Below are 26,683 nucleotides of genomic sequence, written 5' to 3' on the forward strand. Positions count from 1 at the left end.
AAAAAAAAAAAAAAAAAAACCCCTGCTTCTAAGTAACCAGAAGGATAAAATCTGACAGGTCCAGGGACAACTGGGACTCTTACATAATGTCCTATGACAGAACAGCCTGAGGGACAATGATAATTTATCATGTTTATCATGTATGCATGCATTAATTCATCTTGGTCTTTTTTCTCCCCAGAGTGACTCCCAATAGCCACAACATACAATGATTTAGTGAGCAGGTACTTGTTAAGTTCTGCAGAACTGTATCAAGTCTTAGGACTGCAGGCTTCTAGACCTTTCTGAACCACAGATCTTGGCATGATGACAGACACATGACTCTCCCCAAGAAGCAGAAATCTGGTTAAACCATCACACACCCATACATCTCAGCCAGTGACAGCTTGAGTTTATTATGTGGTTCCAGAGACTACATCACTTGGTGACACATCACAATGGCTAACTGACCCAGTGAGATACACACCATGAAGTGACTGACACAGGACTGCAGGCAGAGCACACTGTGGTTGAGTGTTTTGTTCTACAGAGTATCTTTTCATGAAGATAAATATGTAAGCTCACTGATCAAGTTAGGAGTTGAGGATTCTTAGAGACTGCACCCAGATCTGATCTAGGTTCTATGACTCCCTGTGACATAATCAGTGTCAAGAACCATTTAAGGGGTAAGTGAGCTAGTTACATAGTAAGGAATGTAACTGTTGCTTCAAAAGAAGCCCATCCCCTAATATTCCTCTCCTGAGAAACACTGCTAAGCCTCTGCAATGCCACGCGTGAATCTCCCATCATTCCTATATCTAACAACACCATTTAAGGTGCAGCCTGCAACACCAAGAGTGACTTTGGGTGGGGCTTTGACTCATGTGGCATCATGGGTCAGCAGAGGCATTGGATGGGAGAACAGCCACGTGGGCAATCTCACACCTTCGTGATGGAGCCCCAGTGAAAACTCTGGACGTCTGAATCAACACCTGACTGGCAATGCTGTGTGAACTGCCACACAGTCACAGCATAAAGGGACAAGACTGGTGCCCACTACTGCAGCAGTGGCATGCCTGGCCTGGCAGCCCTGCATCTGCCTCATGCTCCTGTCACACAGCTGACTTTAGCCTATACTCGCCCGTGTAATCATGGCCACGAGCATCACTCCTCTCAGTGAGGATGTGAGTTGGTCTGGCCAGTCTCTGACTCTGAGGGTGGTTCGGGGTTAATCCTGACATGAGAAGTGAGGACGGTTTGTGTGGACAATGCTATTCCACAGCTGCTAAGCTCTTAGGCTGACTTTTCACCTCACTCCTACCGTGAGACACTGAAGCTGTGACCATCTAGTGTGAGGAGAGCATTGACTCACCTATGCAGCATTTATGGCAGCCTTTTGTATCAGGGATCTTTGTTGTTAAGGCGAACTTTCTGAAAATATAAGACAACATGAATGAATTCTAGTGTGGCCTCCATATGGTGACAAATGAACCAGCTATATCAGAATCAGACAGGAAGGGACTTTAAAAAAACCACCTTGGACTCCGACTTTGCACTATTTTTAGACTCATTTTATAGGATGAAGAATTTGTTATAAAATTTCCTTAAGTGCTTTTCATGCAGGAAGCATGAAGTATTTCCAGTCTGGATCACATGTAAATTAGGAACAGGGAGTTGTTTCACCAGACAAGGAATGCAGGCAGCTTAAAAATAAGACACAAACACACTCACTCCTCCAGGATCAAAATGGTATTTTGTACCTTGGCAGAATGCGGTCAGGAAACCTATGAGTTTGGATGTGGGCAGCTAATCCTGGTTTTTTGGCTTGTTCAAACAAAGCAATAAGATTATGAGAGTAGAGTTGAAAGGTTTTTCCTGTAAAAGAGAAAGAAGTTTCTTTTACTAGAATCAATTTCAGTAGAAAAAAAAGACAATTTTCAAGTATAAGAAAATGCAATTAGCTGGTTGTGGTGGTACACGCTTTTAGTCCCAGGAATCAGGATGCAGAGGCAGGTGGATCTCTGCTGAGTTCAAGGCCAGACCGGTTTACATAGTGAGTTCCAGGACAGGCAGAGCTACGTAGTGAGACCCTGTCTTAAAAACACCAAAAAGAAAAAAAAAATACAATTACCTTCTAAAATGATGAGTCCGGTAATGTTCAAGAATCAAGCAAAACATGTAAAAACACAACAAAGAAACCTAGTTAATATTGTTTTGAACATAATGGGTAAAATTACTTTTAAGCAAGTAGATCATTCTGTTTAGGTATATTCTGACAAACAGGTGACCCGGGAAGAACTAATGCAAACCTGTTTGATGCTCATGAAGAAAGAGAAACTATTAAATACCTGTGCACACATATGGTACAAATAGTTACAGGAGTACACACAAAACAGAATTTTGTAACACTGAAATTATCTCTTTGGGACAGATCTATATATCGGCAATCCATCAAATTACCTTCAATTAATTGTGAACAATTTTTAAATGCATTGATTGTAATACCAGGAAAAGAGAAATGTCAGTATTATAAGGCCTAGTATAGTAAGGAACAACCCATGCACATCCAATTGTAGCCGTGTTTAGCAGGAGATACACGCAGACATCCTCCGATTCCTCACAAACGGTGAGACAGAGTAACAAGCACCCTTTACTGGCAGGAACACACCACACAGGGCATTTTATCCTCACCACAGTTTGTTTTCTCAGAATGGAAACATTCTGGCCAACACAGTACCTTTCTTTCCTCTCCGTTTCTCCACACTCACTGTCTCTGTACCTACACTTTCCGTTTTAGGAGTAATTCTAACTACACTGCAGAAATGAACTAATCATAGACTATTTCCCACCACCCTATTTTAGTTCATGAAAATATAAGGAGTACTATGTGTGGTTTTAAAGCTGTGTCTGAAAGATACAATGATAGCTAATGATAAAAGTAGCAAGAGTTAAGAAAAGTTATTCTACATCCAAATCCAGAATCACTGCTCAGATGCGCAGTGGGAGGTTTCGTAGATTGGGAGGCCCAGGTCTGAGAGGTCGTGGAAGTTTCCGCAATGGTCTTCCAGGCCTTTGGGCTCATGGAGGTAGAGGAGAAGACAAGGAGTGGGTACCAAGCTGGACTGCCTGCTCAAGGACATGAAGGTCAAATCCCGGGAGGGCCATCTGCCTCTCCCTGCCATCAAGGAAGCTGTGACCACTGACTTTTCCTGGAGCATTCCTAAGGGATGAGGTTCTAAAGACCATGCCAGCGCAGAAGTAGCCTCACTGCAGTGGGCCAGCTTCAAGGTTTTTGTCGCTACTGGGACTACAATGGCCATGTTGGTCATTGTGTAAAGTGCTCCAAGGCAGGAGCCACTACCATCCGAGGGGCCATCATCCTGACTAAGGTTACACTGTCCCTGTCTGGAGAGACTACTGGGGGCACAAGACAGGCAAACCCCACACCATCTCATGCAAGGTGACATGTCACTGTTGCTCTGTGCTGGTGTGTTTCATCCCTGCTCCCAGAGGCCCTGGCATCATCTTTGCTCCTGTGCCCAAGAAGCTGCTGCTGCTGGCCAGTATTGGTGACTGTTGCACATCAGCCAGGGGCTGCATGCCACCCTGCACAACTTCATCTTTGATGCCATCTCCAAGACCTACAGCTACTTGACCCACAGCTGGAAGGAAACTGTTCACCTGGTCTCCCTATCATGAATTCATTAACCATCTTGTGAAAACTCATATCAGAGTCTGGCTCATAGTACCCAGGCTCCAGCTATGGCTACCATAAAGAGGTTTTACACCAGAAAAAGAAACTGAATTAAGCCTGTTAAAGAAAATTCAGAAGCCATCCAAATAGAATTGGGTATGTTTCTTTCCACAAGAGTAATATATGAATATTTACTAAATGAAACAAAAAAATTACAGGCTAATCATAATTAAAACAAAAGAACAAAGTACTCTTCAGAGCAGGGTTCTCAACCTGGGGATTGGGACCTCTTTGGGGGATGGAATGACCCTTTCACAAGGGTCATCTAAGACCATCGGAAAATACAGATATTTACTTTATGATTCCTAACAGTAGCAAAGTTATAGTTATGAAGTAGCAATGAAAATAATTTTATGGTTGGGGTCACCGCAACATAAGAACTGTATTAAAGGGCCATACCACTTTAGAGGAACCCCAAGTCATTTACACATAAGGCTATATAGTCATAAACATTGCGATTAGCTCAAATATAGATTCCTGAAGAATCTCCACTGGGGAAAAATAACAATTACCTACCTTGTACTACAAATGAAATCAATCAGGTAGTTACATAAGTCTAATGTGTAAGAAAATATGTTTGGTGGGTGTAGCGGTTTGACTAAGAATGGCCCCCTGGCACTATTTGAATGGATTAGAGGTGCTAGGAGGCATTGCCTTGTTAGAAGTGTGTCACTGGGAGTCTCTCCCTCTGGCTAGGGATCAGGGTGTAGGTCTCAGCTACTGCTCCAGTGCCATCTCCTGCCATGATGATGAAGGGCTAAACCTCTGAAACTGTAAGCCAGCTCCAATGAAATGTTTTCCTTTATAAAGCTTTGATCATGGGGTCTCTTAGCAATAGAACAGTGACTAAGACACTGGGTAAACATTCAAAAAAAAGTCTAAAGATATGGTAAAGATATGGTAAAAGAAAAGTCTAAAGGTATTCAATTCTTTCATTACCACCAGTTACCAAAAAACCCCAACAATGCTAAAATCAGAACAGGTTGCTCTAGAATCTCCTTGTTTAGATAAGCTCTGTGTGTGTGTGTGTGTGTGTGTGTGTGTGTGTGTGTGTGTGTGTATAAGTTGTGGAGGCCCCAAAATATGGGCCCATTTCCACCTTGTCTGACGGTCAGAGAGTTTGGAGGCTGCTCAAATGATTGACAAAGGTAGTTAGTTGCCAGTCCCAACTTAGGATGTGATTGCTTGGTTCTTTTAACATTAAATAGCTCATTCAAGTAGGTCCATGCCATCCTGACAGGTGCATGTACTTCTGTTCCTTCTTTTGTAACTATGAGGTCACCTGGGGAAGGGCAGCCTAGACCAGCTTTGCTACCTAGACAACAGAATGCAAATGATTTGATGTCTCAAGAGTGTTTGAGTGATTGACTGTTTGTCCTTTGTATTATGTTAATAAAGTCTTTTTTTATCTCCCCCCACCCTCCACTTATGTTGGGTATAAAAGCTGTGGAAAGATCAACCGGGTGATTTCAGAAATCACTGGAATGCCCTACTGATGTGGGATTCCCCTCTGTATGCTGTGAATGCCATTGGTTAATAAACTGTCTTGGGCCTGCACAGGGAATAGAGGTAGGTGGAGAAAACTAAACTGAATGCTGGAAGAAAAAAGGAGGAGTTGAGGAAAAGCCATGGAGCCACCACTGGAGACAGATGTGCTGCAACTTTGCTGGTAGGCCATGACCTCGTGGTGATGCACAGATTAATGGAGATGGGTTAAATTTAAGATATAAGAGTTAGCAAATAAGAAGTTAGAGCTAATGGGCCAAGCAATGATTTAAATAATATAGATTCTGTGTGATTATTTCGGTAGTCTGGGCCGCTGGGAAATGAATAAGTAACCTTCCTTACAACGCCCTCCCAGTATTATTCTATGGTTTCTGTATTATTAATTTTTATGTGTCTCTATATTCTAAATTCCTATGCCCCTATCCTGGTAAGTGGTACTTTTGTTGAGGCCAGTCCTCCACAATAAGATCCATATACACGTGTAGGCCAGAGGTTAATACTGAATGCTGTTCTTCAGTCAGTGTCTCTCTTGTGTGTGAGACAAGTGCTCTCCATGGTCTCCATGGTCTTGAACTTGCCTATTAGGCTAGGTTTGCTGCCCAGTGAGCCCCAAGGAGCCTCTGTCTCTGTCTCCCTAGTACTGAGATTACAATTGTGCACGCCACACCCAGCTTTCTACACGGATGCTGGGCATAGAACTCAGGTCCTTATGCTTGTTGGAAAGCATTCTTCAAACTGAGATATCCATCTCCCCGGATCCCTGGATTAGGAGACTCTAAAGCACATCAGTCTAAGGTGGTCACAAGTGGTCCAGAACAACACTTATAGAAGACTTCACAATTTACTTAACACTTTGGGCAGTTATTTTTTAACCCTCACAACAATCTCAGTAGACTTTGTTTGTTTGTATTTTCAATGTCTCTGTTCTAATTTGATAATGAAGAAAATTGAGGCTATGAGTGGGTTTGCTAGAATTCATGGACAGTGGGTTTGCTAAAATTCATGGAGTGTCGCACTGCTAACACTCAAAGGAAGGCAGAGTGCAGCCAGCAATGGTGTAAGTTACGGAAGGAAAATGGGCTCAGCAGATAACCACGATGTTCCCTCCCCCAGGTGTTCAGATGAAGGGGGGTGGGAGACGCAGTCCTCACAGAAGACAGCAAATGGCTGTCATACAATGTACACTAAAATTTCATCTCTCTGCTTGCCCATGGCTTTCACCGTCATGCATACCTGATAATGACATCAGCGTGTTATTGATAACGTAGAGCCACGTGCATTTCCGCGGAAACAACTGAAGAGGGGGCAGAAGGAAAAGATTATTACACTGCACAGCTTTGATTCTCTCCTCTTACCCTGTCCCCAAACTCCAATTCAGCCAAGTGCTGCTGGGGACGTGACTCAGTGGCAGAGCACAGGCTTAGCACGCTCAGAGCCTGGAGCTAATCCTCAGCACCATGCTAAACAAAACAAACAGCACTATGAACATTCTGGTAATTCCTTTGGGAAAATTAGCAAAACCTTAAAAGGGGAAAAAAAAATCTTTCAATATGAATACAAAACCAGGTTCCATGTCAGCCCTTAAATATTTAAACCATTAAAAACAAAGATTAGAACCCATATAAATGGATTTAAAGTTATGAGACTTCTTTTATCCAATTTGTGCAAACTAATTAAGTTAAAATTTTTATTACCTGTTCCATAGTTGCTTCATGTAGCTCATTGAGATTCAAAGTGTAAATACCATCTTCAGTTCCAAAAATAATGTACTGATCTGTAACAGCAAGTTAGCAGAACTGCCTGTCATTTCCTGAGAGTGCACACTCAGCTAAGGGCTATATGCGGTGATATTAGATGGCCACCCAGTCACACAGTACAACTGTTTTTAACATTCATGCTACCATGTCTCTTTTCTATGTTTTAAAAAGTAAATAAAAGCGCTATAAGTCTTTATTATTAAATGCTGCCTTTCAACTAAATTTTAAACTGTTGTTATAGTAGTACATGTTTGTATGACACTTCAAATACTCAAACATACAGTAAAATATAAACCATAAACCACGACACACCACAAATAATGAACACATTTCTTGTTCAGATGTTGGTTTCTAAATACTGTCACCACGAAAAAGAACCAAAGCTTCCTGGAGAAAGGACTGATTCTGAGGAAAAAAAACTGCCATAGCCAGGTAGTAAGGGACTGGTCCCACATGGAAGGAGACCGGCACGGCCACTGCCCATAAATCCTGGAAAAATGTGTCAAAAGAAGCCATAGCAATAGCTGCATCCAACTGGAACAGAAAATTAAAACACCCAAACTGGCTAAGAGGACATGGAATTTTAAACTGATAGACTGGAGCAATCAAAATGAATGGAGACAGAAGAATATGAACATGGATGTTTCTGCTTTTATTTATTTATTTGAAACACTGTCTCAACACAGCCCAGACTAGTCTTGAATTACATCTTCATGCCCGCTCATACCACCAAGCTAAGTTATGAGCACAAAACCCCCTTACTCCTATGTATTTAAGTTGGATTTGTTTTGTTTTGATTTGAAACAAGTTTTACACAACCAGAGAGACTGAAATAACAGCACCACTGCCTACAGACCTCAGTGGCTGGTTATGACAGTCTAATCCTTAAACAACAGCCCCCACTGCCTACAGACCTTAGCGGATGGTTATGAATGGTCTCATCCTTAAAAATTAAGGACACAACGTTTATGGTATCTCCTCAGCCTCCTTTACAAGCACAGTTCCTACACAGTCCAACAGGAAAGCACCTGCCACAGCTTACTGACTTACTCAGCTTGTCACAGGGCCCTGTCTCATTTAGTATCTAAGGTAATAGTTTTAAAGTTAACAACCACAAGTTACTAATAAAGGTCTTCCATACAGCAAACATTTTATAGGAGGTGCATATTATATATATTAATTATATATGTATTAAATTAATATGTGTAATTAATACACACACACACACACAAAATTCAGAACTTGTACCTTTTGTATCAGGGTGTATCCAGGATGTTGCACAATTAATTTTCAAAGGGCAGCCATCAAATACTTTTGAAAAACACGCGCCCATCTTGTTCATAAAGAAAGAAATAAGAATTATTACATAATTTTAATATTCCTAAAAAAAAATCATACAATGTCAAACTCTTTGAAGAAACTTTTGTGGTTTTATCTCAAAACAAAATACAGACTAATAGAACTAAACTTTTTCTACTCAGAATCACAGTCTTTGCTTTCTTTCCATTTTAGGGTCAAAGTATCAAATTTATTGAACATCTACATATTTAATGAGCTGTAGGAATTTTAAGTTATTACTTCAGGACTACATTAAAGTGAAATAATATTTGACTTAACCACAGTATAATTCTAGAATTATGCAACAGACAAAAAGAGCAGGTTTGTATTCTAACATCAACCATTAGTGAGTATGACTGACGAAGAACCCTGTTCCCACAGCTGACAGCACCACCTCACAGATACACCTCATTCTCTAACAGGACAGAGAAGTGTTAACCTAAACTTCCTCTTTCTTCTCAATGTGCACAGCTCAAGATGAGAATGGCTTCAGAAGGAAGAAGCCCAGTATTCACAGTACATTAAAATTAAACTGAAAAAAAATATATATATATATATATATATATTCAAAATATTCAGACGCTAATCTGAAAATTTATGAATTCTCAATTTTGTTTTTCTTTTTGTTCTTTCTCTCCCTACAACTCCCTCCCTCTTAAATATCTGATTGCTCAGATGTAGCCTGGAACTCACTATGTGGACCAGGTTGGCCTTGAACTCATGATCTTTCTGCCTTAGTCTCTGGAGTGCTAAGATTACAAATCTGCTATTACACCCAAATTTTAATTATTCCACTCAAATTGGACTATATAATCTGACTATAGTACATTCAAATCTATCTACCAACTTTATATTCTACAATATTTCTTTTAGTGATTCAATGTACTTGACAGGGTATTACTCCTACTGCTTCTAAGGAGATTAAAAAAAAAAAACAAAAACAAACAAACAGCAATCAGGTCATATAAACAGTCCTTACCAAAACTTTTGGGGTGGGTGGAAGGCCATTGATGGTTGGTTTCTGTGGAAAAAAAAATTTTAAAGTAATTTTTAATACTGTAAGAAACCCTAGGTTTAAAAATAAAACTTTAGTAATTTACTGTTTCAGTTATTATAATACTTATTTTTAAATTATTTTAATTTTATGTATATGAGTTGAGTGTTTTGCTTGCATGTATGAATATGCAAGATGTGTGAACCTGGTGTCTGTGGAGTCCAGAGGAAGGTGGCAGATCCCCTGGGGCCGAAATCACTGATGGGTAAGAGCTGTCTCGTGGGTGTGGGAACTGAACGGAGGCCCTCTGGAAGAGCAGCCAGCACTCTCACTGCTGGGCCATCCCTACATACAAAAGAACGTCTCTGCACGCCAGTGATCTTTCTGCCCAGCCTCTGCAGAAGTGGGACAACAGTCCAGGCCTCCATGCTCAAGTCCAGTTACCTGAGTTCCTCCTGCTCCCCCTCTACGTTAGAAACAGCCAGAGGCCAAGCACCGCTGTACTCACAGGGAAGTCCCTCTTGTCCTTCTTCCGAGGCAACTGCGGGGCTTGTGCTGATCCCTCCGTATTCTCGCTCATCAGTTTTGAAATCCCATCACCATTTCCTAAGGAAACCGTGGTTAACGCTGAATGAGCACACAAAACAGAACATTCTCTGACGAGTACCTTTCTTTCCCCATCCTTTCCCTTCCTCTTGGCAGAGTCTGTGGAAGCATGCTTCTGCCAAGTGAGGCCATTTGCCCTTGGTCCAGACTCTCAGGATGCTCTGTGTCCTTAGTCTTTTTGCCCACGGACAGTGGTACTCAAGATCTTTTCCAACAGAACTTCAATCTACACTTTCAGTTTTACCTCCTCTTGGGTACCACATGATTCAGATTTTTCTGCATTAGTTTATTTGCCTAATCCTTCTTAGTCTCCACGAACGCCTAAGCATTGGCTCTCCCTTCTGTAAGGTCATCAGGCCTTTACCAACCTGCAACAACCCGTCCCCACCTTCCTCAGAAACGTTAGGGCTCCACTCAAATACAGTTTTTTGTTTTTCTTTCTTTTTTTTAGGAAAAACCACACTAATTGTCTTTCTTTTCCTCCCTCCATCATGTTATTTTTTTTCTTTTGATTAATTACAAGGAACTTTCTTTTGTTGAGATAGGATTTCTCTGTGTAACCGTCGTGGCTATCCCGGAACAGGATCAGGCTGGCTTTGAACTCACAGAGATCTGCCTGCCTCTGCCTCTCAGGTGCTGGGATGACAGGCCAGCATCACCAGTCTCAGCTGTCTTTTGTAATGCTATGTATATAGGTATAACTTCTGCCACAGCCTCTGACACCTGCCGGGCAGGCACATGGGTACTGCCTCCGGACCCCTAACATTTACTAAGGGACTGAACCAGGTTGAAATGGTCTGAATCTACTATAGGCCATTTGTGTGTAATTAAAGCACAGAGCAATGGTTTGAACTGCACAAGGGCTGACTAAAGAAAGAAGATATTATTAATAGACAATGGCTTTCCTTCGCACCCGTCTGACCCACCCACATCACGGTATCTGGCCACATTCCAGAGCTGCTGGCACGCTGCCATACCTATAGAGGATATCTCTGTTACAGGAATACAGCTGGGGCTACTCTGTCTTCTGAGAACGTGAGGTGCTCTAGCGTCTGGATCAGGGCAACGTTTGACGGTTGCTGATTTCTCTTCCTCTGGGAGGTTGTCTTCAGGGTAACTGTTTATCCGTGGCTAATGACAAGAGGATAAGAAGATGCTCTTTAGACAGTCACCGTAACCTTCAGCAAAACACTCAAGTGAGTCACTGCTCAACAGAACTATGAACTTCACATGTGGGTTTTAAAATGAATCCCAACCCCAAATCATAAAACTTTTATAACCAATAAAATTATGGAAGCAGCTGCCAAGTATTTAACAAGTAGAAACTGACAGTGACTTAATAAAGAATGATTCTATTGAAATGTCAAATTATAGCAATAAATGATGATGATAAATAAACTTTATATCTCCCACCATACAGTCAAATATTTTTCCAAGAGCAAAAAACCTGTTTGTTTCTGACAGCTATTAAAGTATATTATTTCACACCAATATTCTTTGCTATGTACTTTATATTTCCATATCCACTTTCTTAAGAGAATTAATAAACTTAAAAATTTAAACAAAGGCAATGAAATTATTTTTAAAATGTAATTATGTAAAGAAGGATATATCATTCAAAATCTTGCAGCAGCTCACCTTAGGAGGTAGGGGAGGTGGTACTGCACGCTTAGAGGTTGATCTAGTCAAAGAGAAAACCTCAATTTAGATGGTCACACATGACTAACACAGACGACACTATCAAGTACGCACTAAAATGCTGACAAGCAGAGGCTCTGAGACAGACAGAGCATGATGGAAACCTAAGACCTCCCGCCTAGGACAGCATCAGCATGATTACAGAAACTACAAAGTGGCACCAAGTCTTTTTCAATTGTATTCTGCTGCACTTAATGTGTAATTCAAATTAAATTCAACTTAATAGAGAAAGATAAATTCAGACTTTGGGTGCAGCTCGGGGGAAGAGCACATGGTTAGTATGGACAAGGCTCTGGTTTTGTTTCCCAGCAACAAAACAAATGAACAAAAAACTTTCCACTATCTGGAGTCTGTGGAGACTCACTTGGGGAAGACCTTCTGAAAGACAAGTGTGTGTTGGAAGGTGAGGGTTCAAGCCACTTTGCTGGCAAAATCAGGGTCCTCAGAAACAAGGGAATATACACACAGTGTTTTTCTTTCTTTCTTTCTTTCTTTCTTTCTTTCTTTCTTTCTTTCTTTCTTTCTTTCTTTCTTTCTTTCTTTCTTTCTTTTAAACAAGTTGATGCTCGAGAGGAAATGGGATTTTACTTCAGCCAGAGGTGTGCTGATGTGTGTAAGGCAAAGGACAGTGCTGGGAGGCCTGGGAGCAAACCAACAGAACCTGGGTGCCTGAGAGAAGTAATGGCGACAGCAACACGGTGCATGTCACATTCTAAGTCACCTTTCTGCTACGGCATTGTATACAGAATACATGCGATGCTGTATTCCTAAAGGATTTAAACTAATGAAAAGCAAATAAACAAAAATGGAGTTGTGCATTTATAAAAACTAAAAAATAAAATTGAAAACTTCCCAACACAAGTGGGGTATGGTAGCACATGCCTGAAATCCTAGCAGCAAGATGGCAGACACCAGGTAGAGCAGGAGACTCAAGGCCAGCCTGGGCTATGAGATCCTGCCTTACATAAAAAATCAAAAAACAAACAAAAAACCCCAAACACCAACAACCAAATGAAAATAAAAGCAAATGAAAACAAAACAACCAACAATGAAAGTCAGAATTCTGGAGCCCGTGAATACGTGTGGCCAAATCATTAACCCTTTGTTACTCAAGGGAGGCCCCTACAGAAGCTGACAAATGGACACTTTGAAGACCCACTGCACTGGTTCCTGCAGCTTAAGAGTTCAGGTGACCAGCAGGCACATCAAAGTCTGAGAGGCAGTGACAGCTCAACGGTTGTGTGCAACATCTTCAGAGTCTTTTCAGTGTAGTAGGAACCATTCAGAAAGACTGTTCTACAGCAGGGGTTGGCAAACTTTCTGTACAGGGCCAGATACTGAATACTATAGACTCCAGATGGCATATGGCAGCCACATCCACTGATATTGTATGAAAGCAGCAGCTATAAATACTACATAAAGTGATTAATATGGTTGTGTTGTAATAAATCTTTACTGACACTGACATTTTAATTTCATGCAAGCTTTTGACAAAATATTATTCTTTTATTTTTATCCACTCAAATGTAAATACCCCTTTTTTAACTTAAAATTTTATTTATTCGCTTTGTGTGTATGTGTGCACATGTATATGTGCTCGTGGATGTGTATGTTCACCATATGTGTGCAATACTTGCAGAGGCCAGAAGAGGACACTGGCTTCTCAGAAAATGGAGTTATAGGCAGTTGTGAGCTGCCTGGTATGGGTGCTGGGAACTAAACCCAGGTACACTGGGAAAAAAAGTAAGTGCTCCTAACTGCTGAGCCATCTTCCTCCCCTCCTTTTCTCTCCCCCCTTGCTTCTGCACTCCTCTTCTCCCCAAATACCATTCTCAGGGGATGGGCAGCACCTAGATTTGACCCACAGGCTACAGTTTGCCAACCTCGGCTCTACTGGCCTACTGTGGGGACCAGAAGTCTGTGTTTCCAATGAATTCTCCAGGTAACTGAAATGCACAGACATGGAAACAATTCGTGACTCACTGAGGCCAGCCCTCAATTCACTGCTGAATAAAGACAGGGCTAGAATATGAAGAAACTACGTTAGAGAAACAGAATGAGGGTTTTCTGACCATTTATTCCCCAATGACATCTTTTAATACATTATAGCTACACACAATATATACCGACTCAAACAAAAACCATGCCAGGAATGGCAGCACATGCCTGCAACTCCAGTCCTTAGGAGGCACAGGCAGGAGGAAGACTACAAGTCCAAGACCAGCTTGGTCTAGTGGTCTAACGAGGAAGTGCCAAGCAAGCCAGGGCTATCATGATCTTCTTACAAAGCAAAAAATTGAAAAACAAAACAAAAAACAAACAGAAGAAAATAAACAAAAATTCCCCCAAACAGAAGAGACCCTTTAAAAACCTTACTAAATAATTCATGATATTTTCTGTCAATAATATTAGTAAAAGCTATGCACTGACAACTCTAAGACAAATCCTCATAAAAGTTGTTCACATAATCAAGCTATTAATTAGAAAACAACTTACCTGCCTGTATTTGCACCATCCACAAAAGGATTCCAATGGTACATAAAATTTGGGTCTGATGGTAGTCCCTGTGAAGGTCACAGTTTAAAATGTTACTTTCACAGACACTAATATTGACCAAGTTACTATCAACCATTTGATTTACTAATCACATATCAGCTATCTAATCTGGTTCAAGAAAATCCTAGGGTTGTGGCTGCTTGTTGTCCTGGCATCCAATCTGTTTAAACATCTCCACAATTCGTTCTGTCATGTGAAATATTTAGATCAATGACCCATTATCATTTGATGAAAAAAGAACTTCCCCACATCTACTAAATATAGTTTTCAAACTGAAAGGCAAAAACAAAAAGAAACAACCCACAAAAAACTGAATTATTTGCATAACTACTCCATCAGCCAGGACAATTAAATAGCCCATTAACTATGCATGGAGAAGGCTGGTGCATACAGAAACTGGCAGCAAGAAGAATGCATGAAAATGCGCTTCCCCCCATTCTACCCGAAGACAGGGCTCCTCCGTGTAGCCCTAACTGTCCTGAAACTAATGCTGTAGACAGGCTGGCCTCCAACTCTGAGACCTTCCTGCCTCTGCCTCCTGAGTGCCACCACCGCCTGGCCTAGAAAATGCATTTTTATTGACTAAAAAACAGTAGACATTAAGGAACCTTCTAGGCCAATCCTAACAACATCTTTTTATTTATTCCTTTATATACAGGGCTAACTATGTAGTTAATCTCAACATGGTATCATGTCTGTTGTGATGACATGCCAGTCACCCTGGCACGAGGCTGCTGAAGCAGGAGGGTTATATCAACTCAAGGGCAGCCAGAGTTACACAGTGAGACCCTCTCACAAACAGGCAAAATAAGCTGTAGTAACAAACATAATAGGAGCAACAACTGTGTCCCACTAACAACCACGTGTCCAACCTCAGATACGATACTTTACACAGAAAAGCATTGCAAACCTGTGCTCACTTCAAACCTAACGAGTCAGGAAAAGGCGAAATCTGAGTCCACGCAAGTGTTTAATAATCCACGTACATCCTTCAAAAGACTGGGAGTGCTGGCTTGAGTGGGTCAAACAACACTGCCTGCAGCACCATCAAAATTCCTAATTACGACTCCTTCACACTTTAGTGAGAACTAGTGTAGAGTTAATATGTACAAAAAGTGGTTTATATATACTTAATTCCTTAAAACATCTCACTTGAAGTTTTCTCAAATTTTAAACTGAAAATGTTTTAAAGTCGCAGTTACCATTTCATCTCGGGCTTCTGTTTCTTTCCTCAGAGGTGGTTCAAACTGTAACTTGTCAACTGCAAATACAGAACAGTGTAAATATGGATGCACACGGCCATCATCTAGAACAGGTGTGTAAATACGATGCACACGGCCATCATCTAGAACAGATGTGTTAATATAGATGCACACAGCCATCATCTAGAACAGGTGTGTAAATACGGATGCACACGGCCATCAAGTAATCAAGTCTTCAAAGAAAGAGGACAAGATTTAGATGCTAAATATGGCCTTATGTTGTTCAAGACACAACAAAAATACTAGAGGTGAAGCTGGAACGCAGGAACCACAGGCGGCTGAAGAAGAGAGACTCAGACCATCTGGGCAATCAGCAGACAGCAACTTTAAACGCTTACCACAAACATGCATGAGACTTTCAAGAAGACAATCTCAGCACAGAAACAGAATTACATTTCTAAATATGCACATATATGTACACGTGTAATCTGAATATGACTGAAGTTTATATGTGGAAAATACTGTACCTAAAATAAAACTCACTTAATGGCTTAATAGCAGAATGGGCACAAGAACAAAGTTCCTCTTGTGTGTAGATGTCTCAGAAGCAGAGGGGAGACATGGCAGACATTTCATAGAGACAGCAGCCAAAGGATTAAAACCATGGATTCATGGGCCTACAAAATCTAAAGAACCCTAGTCAGACAAGAAGAGAACTGAGTCCAATTGGCATAAAACTGTATACTAAGTGTGTCCTGGCCATGTGCCTGTGATGGATGTAGAAACTGGGGCTGGGGGCAGCATTTCCAGATGCCCTGGATACTCAGTGTTTTGGTCAGTGAGGAAGTTTAACAGGCTTCCCTGCCATTCGGCAAAGGAAACAAAACACAACACTTTGGGCTGTGGAACTGACGACTCTGTAGGAGTCTCCATAGCTTGTTTAAAACTTTCACTGACTTGCCCTTTTTTTAAAAGCAAGAGTTTCACCATGCAGTCCTGGCTGGCCCTGAACACTTGTCACCCTCCTGTCTCAACCTTGTGAACTCTGAGACTATGTGCCACAGTGACCATGTGCCTATATCCTGGCCAGGGAGAGAGGAAGAAAAATCCTTCCTGGCACTCATCAGCCAGGGAGGACAAACCCAAATCCAAATGCAAAGGCCGGGAGGGAGGTAATTTCTCCCAAGGCTATCCTGCGTGTGTCACGTTTCATGGGACAGGCACTCTGAGCTATGCTGCTTTCCCACTGAGACACCGCCCTTTAAACCAGGCTGCCAGGGACCTGCCGGTGTGAATTCATGTGCATTACAATGAATCATCGCGTTATGTCTGGAAGATCTAAGTCCAGGCCAGACAGAGCTTCAAATGCAGGCACTTCTTTTTTTTTTTTTTAATATTTATTTATTTATTATGTATACAGCATTCCTTCCATGAGGCACTTCTAAAGAAGAGCTCAGCTACGGGAGCTCAGCTACAGGAGCTCAGCTATGGGAAGCTTCAGAGGCCATTCTCAGAACAGACCTGGCGCTCACCCTTTCCCATACACGTCTTCACTTTGAGTCACTGGTTTAACTTCCCCTGAGCTCTGCCTGCCCACATGCTTCTTCTTGATGGCTAGGATGCCACATAGTTTCTGTGGTGCATTTTATACCACTGCAGAGGATTAACAAATGTGACAGTGTTGGACTAATTTTTTATCCCTGGTGAGTCTAACATTTGCTATGTTATGGTTTTGATGTGACATGCCCATGAAAATCTAGGTGCTAAGGCTGGTTGCTAGCTGACGGGCTTTGGGGAAGTGACTGGCTCATGAGAGCTGTGACCCTAAGATGGATTAATTCAATGATGGGCTCATCAACAGAAAGGCTACAGGGAGATGACAGAGAGTTAAAGGTGGGGCCTAGCTGAAGGAACTGGCTCCTTGGGGGCCGCATACTGTCTCTGGCCAGCTCATCTTACTCCTCTGATGTCTCATCCCCTGTGGTGAACAGGTCTTCCACGATTGACCTTGATTAGACTGTTCTGACTCACTATAGGTCCAGAAGCAAAAGAGCCAAGTGACCGCGGACTGGAACTCTAGAGACCATGAGCCAAAGCAACTCTTTCTTCCTTTGTTTACCTCAGATACTGTGTTATATCAATAGCCAGGTTCAAAAATTATTAATATCCACTAAAAATATACAGTAAGAATACATAGAATGATCATAATAGCCCAAAAAAGTCAACAAAATAATGGGTGAGTTGTAATATAATATACTCATAAATGGAATATTCCACTACCATGTATTCCTACATGATGGTGAGAATGACCCTCACAGATACGGTTGAGTTAAAGAAAAGGGTCCACTGTGTCAACCCACTTGTCTAAAACTCAAGGTCAGTTAAAATGGAGCCTATGTGACGGAGCCTATGTGATGGGAATCAGAACATCAATTCTCTGGATGGAGGGGAGGGTGGGGGAGTTCAGGAAGGAAGAGTGCTGACTATGGAGAAGCAGGGCAATTCTGAGATTCCAGCTGTGTTTCTCACACCGAGTGGGGAGACAGCCATAGGGGTACATGTATCTTTAAATTTTTACCACATGTCACACTTAAGATTTGATCATTTTACTGTATATAAGTTACCAGCTTAACTTAAGCAAACTGAAGCAAAAACCAGAATAGAACTGAAATCTTTAAGCAAGCAAGAACAGAGCCATAAAACACTCTAATATCTAAAAAAAGAGAAGTGTTTAAGTGTAAAGACAGAAAAAAAATCATCAGTAAAGTGACTTCAACTTTATCCAAGGCATACTCAGTGAAATAACCAGCATTCTGAGCACTCATGAACAAAACTAAATCTTGATCGTCACCCCACCCTGCCCCACCGAGAGAAAAAGAGAGAGTCTTTTAGCTAAGTCTGGGCATCATAAAGATGCCAACTCTGCTAATATACAAATTTAGTCACACATCTATAAAAATAAAATTTAAAACTAGATACCAAGATTCTAAATGTATTTATATAATAATCAGATATAATCAGAAGAGCAACCTGTTGCACCTGGACATGATGGAGAGAAGCAAGAGTGGGAGGAGAGATGAACTACAGAGTTCAGCGATGTCAGACTCGAAAGTGCTGCTGTACACAGACAGACATCTTAACAGCAACGCAACAGAATCCCCAGGAAACGAGTTCTAGGACACGCATGGGGATTTAGTCTTACAATAAAGGACATATCTTAAATCCATGAGAAAAAAAGATTAAAAATTTTAACAAACAGCATTGACCCCAAAGGGCTGTCACCTAGTGAAGCCTAGTCCTTACTTTACACTTTCTAACTTTATGTCAAAGGGGTAAGTAAAAAGTGGAATTGCAAAATACAAGAACACACCACATATGGTGCTGAAGAAATGGCTCAGTGGTTAAGAGCGTGTGTTAGTTACTCTTGCAGAAGCCCACACGGTGGCTCACAATCACCCCGACTCCAGGTTCAGGGGATCCTATGCTCTCTTCTGACCTCCGCAGGCAACAGGCACATTCAGGGTACACCTACACACATGCAAGCAAAGCACTCATATACACAAATAAAAAAAATGAATAAATTAAAAGAAAGAATATAGCTGGGTGGTGATGCTGTATGCCTTTAATCCCAGCACTTAGGAGGCAGAGGCAGGCAGATCTCTGAGAGTTCAAGGTCTGCCTGGTCTACAAGAGCTAGCTCTAGGACAGGCTCCAAAGCTACAGAGAAACCCTGTCTCGGAAAAACAAAAAAAGAAAAAAAGGAAAAGAAAACAAAGAATGTAACATAAAATGCAAAGGCTATAAAGAAAAGACAAATTAGATTACATTAAGAGAACATTTTATAGCTAAACAAAGTAAATACTGCTTTGCCAAAGGAGGTTATCTGGGGCCCTCAGATTTTTTTTTTTTTTTTTGGTTACAAGAAACAACAAGGCTCTGGCAAGATGACTCTGTAGGTACATAATAAATAAATAAATAACTAATTTTAGAAAGGCAACAGCAAGCTGGGCACTAGCACTAACAGAGACACCGAGTCTCTACTACTGGCTTATCTATGACAAGTCCTGCTGAGCAATGGACAAGGGAAGACATTCTTTTAAAGAGCTAGGAATACTTTTTAAGACAGGTGTGCTGGTTCAGCCTAAAGTCTCAGGAACCTTGGCAACTGAGGAAGAAAAGTCACTGTGAATTTGAAGCTGGCCTGGGCAATACAGTCACCTCCCAAAAAATGAAATAAAATGCAAACAGTTATTTAATACTTCTCTGTAAAACTTGTAATTGGTTCAAATACTTAGTGAATTATCTTATTCACTATGGTTAAAATATATTTCTATTGCTGGTCACGAATCTCATTTTATTATGAACTACTTTAATTTCTTGAAACAACACAAATATAAATCAGAAAACCCAAATCCAAAACTTCTGTTTTTTAAATGCAGCTGAAGTGACAAAGGTAGCTGATATAAAATGCTTGTCTGCTTATGATTAACTGACTAAATAAAAGTATCAGAATTCCATTCTAAATATTTGTGAAGAGTCATCTTCATATTGACCTAAAATACTGAAAACGCACCAAACGCCCAATAACAGAAGACTATCTCCTACGGCATGAAATGGACATGACTCAGCCAGCAATGTAAGTAAGTGTGCGGCTGCAAAGCCAGCGCCAGCAAACACAGACCGCTTCTCTAGCATGTCAAAGTGTAACTTGAGCCACATGAAATATTCACGGCAAAGCAAGAAGTCAGAGAAAAATGGGATGGCTGTAGGTTATGCGATGATGTGCAATGCAAACTTTCTATTTTTTATTTCTTGTAAATTTCCTACAATGGGAATAATTATCTTTATAATTAAAAACTATTTAAAAACAATGATCAATAAAAGTACAATAAAGCTAGAAAAGTAACCTATATCTCTAATACATTCTGAAGTGTTAAAGTATGCAGGCCTCAATTAGACTAAGATAATATAATCCCACAGAAAATATAAGAAAATCCAAATCAACCCTCCAAGACCACCAATGAAAACCACACAGCATACACATACAGTTGATTTCCGAAGCTGTCCGCTCAGCTCTGGAATTCCTGTTTGTAGATCTAATGGTGTGACGAATGACTGCATGGGGCTGTGAATGTAAGCACAACACGTTAAAAATTTTAACAACAAATAAAAGGTTAAATTTTTCTTTTTTAAACGATTGCTTGCCGACAAATATGATTAGCTACTAAAACATTTCTTCTAAGAAAAACAATAAAAGTACAATGAACACTCAGATGTCTTAAACGCTTGTTCGCTTATTCCATGTTTACACTGTGAAAACACCAAGGGATTCAGTCAGACACACCTTGACCTCAAAGAGTTTAGTCTCGGACAAAGGACATAGACAAACAAAATTAGTCAATGGTCAGTGTCATTTAGTTAAAAAAAAAAAAAAGAATTCCTGTTAAAACCTGGACAAGGGATTTCCGCACGCTTTGCTGGGGCCTGAAGTCCAGCAGGCATTGGCTGTACAGTATGTGGAGACGCAGCAGACAGAGACTATGACCATGTGATGTGAGAATGTAACACTTGCAGGAAGTGGGGCTTGAGGGTGCTGAAATCAGGAAAGATGAGGGAACTGTGTGGACACAAAACCCCAAATGTCAGATGATGGCTCTCAGGGTTTTTTTTGTTTTTTTTTTTTTGTTGTTGTTTTGTTTTTTTGTTTTTTTGGAGACAGGGTTTCTCTGTAGCTTTGGAGCCTGTCCTGGAACTAGCTCTTGTAGACCAGGCTGGCCTCGAACTCACAGAGATCCACCTGCCTCTGCCTCCCGAGTGCTGGGATTAAAGGTGTGCGCCACCACTGCCCGGTTTCAGTTTTTATTTTTGAGCAGAAAGAAGTGTGTGGAGATTTTACTGCAAGGGATTGGCAGCACCAGAGACAGCTTTAAGGGGAGAATGAATACATGTGCACCTGTAGAGATCCAGGACTTGTGAGAGTCAGTTTTCTCACTCACTATGTGAGTATCTGGAATCAAACACAGCTCTTAGGTTATTAAGCTTTGTAATAAGTACCTTTACCCAATCAGATAGCTTGCCAGCTCAAAGCTTTACTAATCTTAAGTCTGCAAATAATGATCTAAATATGTGTAGAGAATCTGTGTATGGCTGGTTTATTTAATGCTTGCAATTCAAGACAATTTAACATCAAATAAAAATACAGAACTGGATTATAATATATGTGAAGCATTGAGAGAACAAACATTATCTTTTAAGGATTCTATAAGGATTACATTTGTTAAGCACTTCAACAGAAACAATGGTGCCACCAATGAGTAGCAAGTGCCCCATTCCTGATTTACATGTTGCACTACTATATATGGTAAACTCAAAATAATCTTACAATATTTTCAGAAGGCATGCACAATAATAGAATACTTACATGTAATTATATAAGAAACTACTGATAAAAAAATAATGGAAAGAGTTTCTTTTTCCTGCTGAGGATTTCAACTTACTCCTTTAAAATTATCTGTATTTTCTTAATATACATAAATAGAAAAATTAAAAAATAACTGCCTGAATATCTCAGGAGTCTTTATGAAAAATTTGTGCACATGTGTTGTGCCTAAACCTTTTCATTATGTTCTAAAGGAGCATTCTTAAAGTCATCATTTCCTAGGAAACAGGAGGCCCACATGTCACTACAGGGGCTGAGATCTGGAGAGGAGGCCCCTCTGGATCTCCAGGCATGTGTGTAGGGGTTGGAGCAGGATAACCTCATCTAAACCTCAGCCAATCAGAGAACTTGGAATGAGAACAGGATGAGGAAAACCCTTAGCAGGTATAATTAAGTAAATGTATGTATAGTTCATACAGTTAATAATTTTTGTAGCTAAACCCATTTTAACTAAATTGAAGATGTAAATTAAAAAATAAATTCCCAACTGGGTGTGGTGGCTCACACCAGTAACCCCAGCACTTGGGAGGTCGACATGGGAGGACCTCTGAGCACTCAAGGTTAGCTTGGTCTACACACAGAGCTCCAGGCCAACAGGGATTGCGTGATACCTTGTCCATAAAGGCAAAAAGAAGGTAGCTGAAATAACAGAACACACTCTAAAGCCATCAGAAATCTCAGAAAGTTCTGAAGCACCCACCTCGAAGTCGTCGTCGTCTCCTTCCGTGTAGTGCGCATGGTGGTCTGGGTTGTTCACCTTGTCCAACAGCTCAACTGCCAGGGCCCGAGACAGACCCGACTGCCCAACAAAGGTGTGCTGAGTGAGAGCCGAACAGACAAATGTCACAGATGTGCCTTCTCCTCTACGGCTTATAAAAAGAATGCTATTTGTGTTTCTTAAGTCAGTAACTTGTAAGACAAGGTAATCATGGCGCCTGCATGGAGTCAAGGAGAAGGCAGCAGCGGGAACATCAATCAGCGAACCTAAGACCATACATAACTCAAACACTTGTGCTAGGAGATTAGATGGGAACCATTTCTCTAGGTCAAGTAGTTTAATCCATGTTGGGCTGTAAAATTTAGACAGCTAAGCGATGTGCTCATTTATATACACTGGTATGCAAACGAATACTGTGGGATGTTTCACAACAGTAAAGAAGGTGTGTTTTTTGTATATTTGCATTCATTCAGCTAAATTATAAAGCTTTGTAGGTTGTTGTACTCATTCATTTCTCATACAAAGGTATTTTACATATACATGTAAAGCACATTATAAATTTGCATAAAAAATTAAGAAAAGCAATCAATTTTAGATGATAGTACTTTGGAGAATTTTCTGAGGCTGAGGTCATCAAACTGTAGTCTCAGGGCAAAATCTGGTGCACTGCCTACTTTGGTAAATAAGTCTTCCTGGGTGCTAAGACTATACCATATATGTACTGTCTAGGTTACAATGGCAGAAATGAAGAATTGTGACCAATCTGACGGAAACTGTGCAGTCCACAAAGGTAGAAATACTTAGCATCTGATCCCTTCTAGAAAGTTTGCTGATCCTTGCTCAACAGATTAACATTTTTACAACATATGCTTTCCTTTAGTGACCTGTCTCGTTCCTACGTGACTGAGTAACCCTCTGTGACCCAATGACTTACGGTCAGAAGCCTTTCAGCAGTTGGTCTTTTCTTAGGGTTCTTAGTTAGCGCTATTTTGACAAAATTATGGAATGTCGATGACCTTCAAATAAAGAGAAGAGAGCATAAAAATATTTCACTAGTATGAGTTTTCTGCTGTTACTATATAAAGCTAACAAAGGAACAGTTAGAAAGTGAGAAACAGTGTTTCCCCCCTCAGACCTCTTAATTCTATACAGGTCAGAAAACTAAACACAAAACACAGCATGTTCCTTGGACACAAGTGTAGCCATTTTGTCTTTTAAGTAATATGCAGTTGAACAGCAATAGTATTAGACAATCTCCAAATATTGCACTACAGATCAGAAGTGGGCAGATGCGTGATTAGAACTTAATCATTCCAGGTGCTGTTAAAAGCCTATGTCCTTTTCTTATTGTCTAATTTATGGAGCATTAAAGTATTTTTTCTATGCTAAAAGTTAGATTACATGGAGGGTAGAGAGACTATTATGAGACAATTTAAGTTCTAAAAGAATTTTTGAAATTCATAAGGAAAGGGCAAAGACAAATGAGTGATTTTAGCAACTGAAAGGATTTCCCTGCTATCTGCATTGATGAAGCAGGCAGAATCCTATTTTCATTGCTAATGACAACAGGTTTCTTTCTGCCACTGTTAAGATTCCCCTAGGGGAGAATAGCTAAAGAACCAAGGAAGTTGCCATAGTAACCAGCAAAGACAACACACAGTACATCTCATCAACAGCAATGCAATCACTGCTTTGCCCAGGGCGGTTTGTGAGAGCCACTCAAGAACAGTCTGAGGGACTGTAGGGGACCTCTAATGCTAGCCACATCTCTGGAATCCGACCACGAATTTCATGCTGATACATACTATTTTGCTGTTCCTGGATTATTAAGGCATTCTTGTCACAAAGCCTTCCAGTTCAATGACTAGAGGTCACCACAGGGTGACCTGCCTTTCACTCCTGCCATCACCTAGGATGCTCCTGACTACAACTGCACCCACACAGGTTATGACACATAACTCAGGTCAGAGTCTACCGGGGGAGGGGAGACTAGAGTCTGAAATCTCACAATACAGACTGTCTCATCAGAAAAATAAATGGACATGTACATTTGGAGGCTCACAGGCCTTCTAGACATCCACACACCTATATAAAAACTATGTGCGTGATATTAGACATTTTATTTGCTGGTTTATTTTATATGCTTATCAATTTCTATCACCAAAATTTTCAATTTTTACCATCTAATACTTATGAGCTATAATGATAGTTGTAAAAGGAAGAGGAGATGGAGATGAAAATAAGAAGTAGCTCCTCGAACATACGGAAGGAAGAACAAAACCAGAAGGACGAATTTTAAGCATCATCATAGTATCTGGGAAACTTTTTCAAATACCATCGTCCAGGAAAGACAATATGTAATTAAAGGATATAAAAAATACAAGGCAATAAAAGTGAATTTTTTCTTCACATATTCATTTCAAACCCCTTCCCTCACACACCGTCTTTACTAAGGACACCAGCACATTAGAAAAGTGGCTGTGTGTCAACAGTAAAGATGACTGGGAAATAAATTCAGCTCCTCACGCATGCTCAGACGCACCATGCAAGGCCTGGGTAAGCTGCTACAGATGCACAGCAGTGCAGCTCTGGGTAAACTCCTCACCCACACTCACAGATGCACAGCCTTGCGGCCCTGGGTGAGCTCCTCGCCCATGCTCACAGATATGCAGCCATGCAGCCCCAAGTAAGTTGCTCAAAGCTCTGGTTTTATCCTCTATAACACAAGGGAACTGACTGCTAAATTCTCTAAGGCTCTATAATCTTTAACTCACCATTTTGTTTTGTCCTTTAGTTTTGGAGGCTGAAAATTACTTTTTGACATTAAGAAGAGAGCCCTGAAACAAAAATTTCAGTTAAGGGCAATATTAAGATACTTTCATCATTGTACTTGACAGTCAGAATGAATACTGTTATAAATCTGTACAGGACGACCTCATGGGAGGGTACTGAGGACATTGCTCAGGACAGGGGTGTTGCATACTTTGTTTTCTGATGACACTGGGGTCATATCCTGGGTGTGGCACAATCTACACCAGCACTTCTGCTGAGCTGTGCCCACACTCCTTGTCTGTATTTTGGATAGGTTATGGAATATTCCCACTAGCTTTAAAAGAGATCTTTAAATGTCAAACAAGCCCTTATTCTGTAAGATAAAGCCATAAAATGTCAAAGTTTCATTACCACAAATTATCGACATAACTAATATTATAATGTAGGCATAGTTATATAATCTTCTTTAAGTTTGTAACACAACAATGACAAGTTATTTTAGCATTAACTTATAGGTTTAAACAAAGGCTGGCATCTACAACTGTTCTGGCAAATTATATCCATTTCCTGATGCTTCCTTTATTTGGACAATAAATTCTCATACTGTCTATCCACAAGCTGCCTATAAGGGTATTCTATGAATTCACCTTCAATCTATTTTTCTATAAAGAGGACTTAAAGAATTTTTAAAATGTTATATTTCAGCATTTGCTACAAAGAAATCCCAATCTTTTTACTGAACATAGCAAAGACATTCTCTTTATAAAAATGAAGTAATTTAATAAAAAACTGAAAGTGGGGAAAAAGCCATGTTCTTACTATTAAACATATATATATGTATATACATACATATATATAAACCTATCTTTTAAAAGGCTTTTATCCAAATGCTTATATTATTAGGTAATATTATGTTTGCTGTTTTCACTACTAACCAAACTCTCCAGGTCCAAACAAACAAACAGCTGGGCCAACTGCTAAATAACTTGCTTAATAGTGTACAAAGATACTTAGATTTATCACCCCAGTTAATCACAAATTACCCAGTTAATCACCCAGTTAATCACAAATGGATAACTCTTAGCATTTTTTCCCTTTAAGGTCTTTTTTTACTTTTGATTGTACTTATTTCACGTGACAGGAGCACACGTCACAAGCTGAGGACAGCTTGTGAGAGTTGTTCCCTCTTTCTACTACGTGGGGCTGGGGCCAAACTCAGATTTCCCATGATGATTCCCTAGTGTTACCACCTACACACTGTACACTATGAACCACCTACACACTGTACACTATAAACCACCTACACACTGTACACTATAAACCACCTACACACTGTACACTATAAACCACCTACACACTGTACA

The 26,683-nt window shown here is 40.4% G+C and overlaps 1 protein-coding gene across 2 annotated transcripts in view; it reads right to left on the reverse strand.

Annotated features, from left to right (window-relative positions):
* Map4k5 (mitogen-activated protein kinase kinase kinase kinase 5) overlaps window positions 1-26,683 on the reverse strand; it is a 92,043-nt gene that overhangs the window by 16,305 nt on the left and 49,055 nt on the right. Inside the window, exons 10-25 of one of the 2 annotated variants that reach the window (XM_005343153.3) lie at window positions 25,322-25,384; window positions 23,482-23,563; window positions 22,530-22,646; window positions 20,437-20,515; window positions 15,391-15,449; window positions 14,129-14,196; window positions 11,573-11,615; window positions 10,912-11,065; window positions 9,837-9,934; window positions 9,314-9,355; window positions 8,245-8,329; window positions 6,934-7,013; window positions 6,473-6,533; window positions 2,111-2,113; window positions 1,740-1,854; window positions 1,352-1,410 (exon numbers count right to left, since the gene is read on the reverse strand). In XM_005343153.3, coding sequence (XP_005343210.1) covers window positions 1,352-1,410; window positions 1,740-1,854; window positions 2,111-2,113; window positions 6,473-6,533; window positions 6,934-7,013; window positions 8,245-8,329; window positions 9,314-9,355; window positions 9,837-9,934; window positions 10,912-11,065; window positions 11,573-11,615; window positions 14,129-14,196; window positions 15,391-15,449; window positions 20,437-20,515; window positions 22,530-22,646; window positions 23,482-23,563; window positions 25,322-25,384 — 1,208 coding nt within the window. Of the gene's footprint in view, window positions 1-1,351; window positions 1,411-1,739; window positions 1,855-2,110; window positions 2,114-6,472; window positions 6,534-6,933; window positions 7,014-8,244; window positions 8,330-9,313; window positions 9,356-9,836; window positions 9,956-10,911; window positions 11,066-11,572; window positions 11,616-14,128; window positions 14,197-15,390; window positions 15,450-20,436; window positions 20,516-22,529; window positions 22,647-23,481; window positions 23,564-25,321; window positions 25,385-26,683 lie in introns of both variants that reach the window. The other variant, XM_026779255.1, reaches the window with a different exon arrangement.

The sequence above is a fragment of the Microtus ochrogaster genome, chromosome 1 (assembly GCF_000317375.1).
Source record: "Microtus ochrogaster isolate Prairie Vole_2 chromosome 1, MicOch1.0, whole genome shotgun sequence".
Lineage (NCBI taxonomy): Eukaryota > Metazoa > Chordata > Mammalia > Rodentia > Cricetidae > Microtus > Microtus ochrogaster.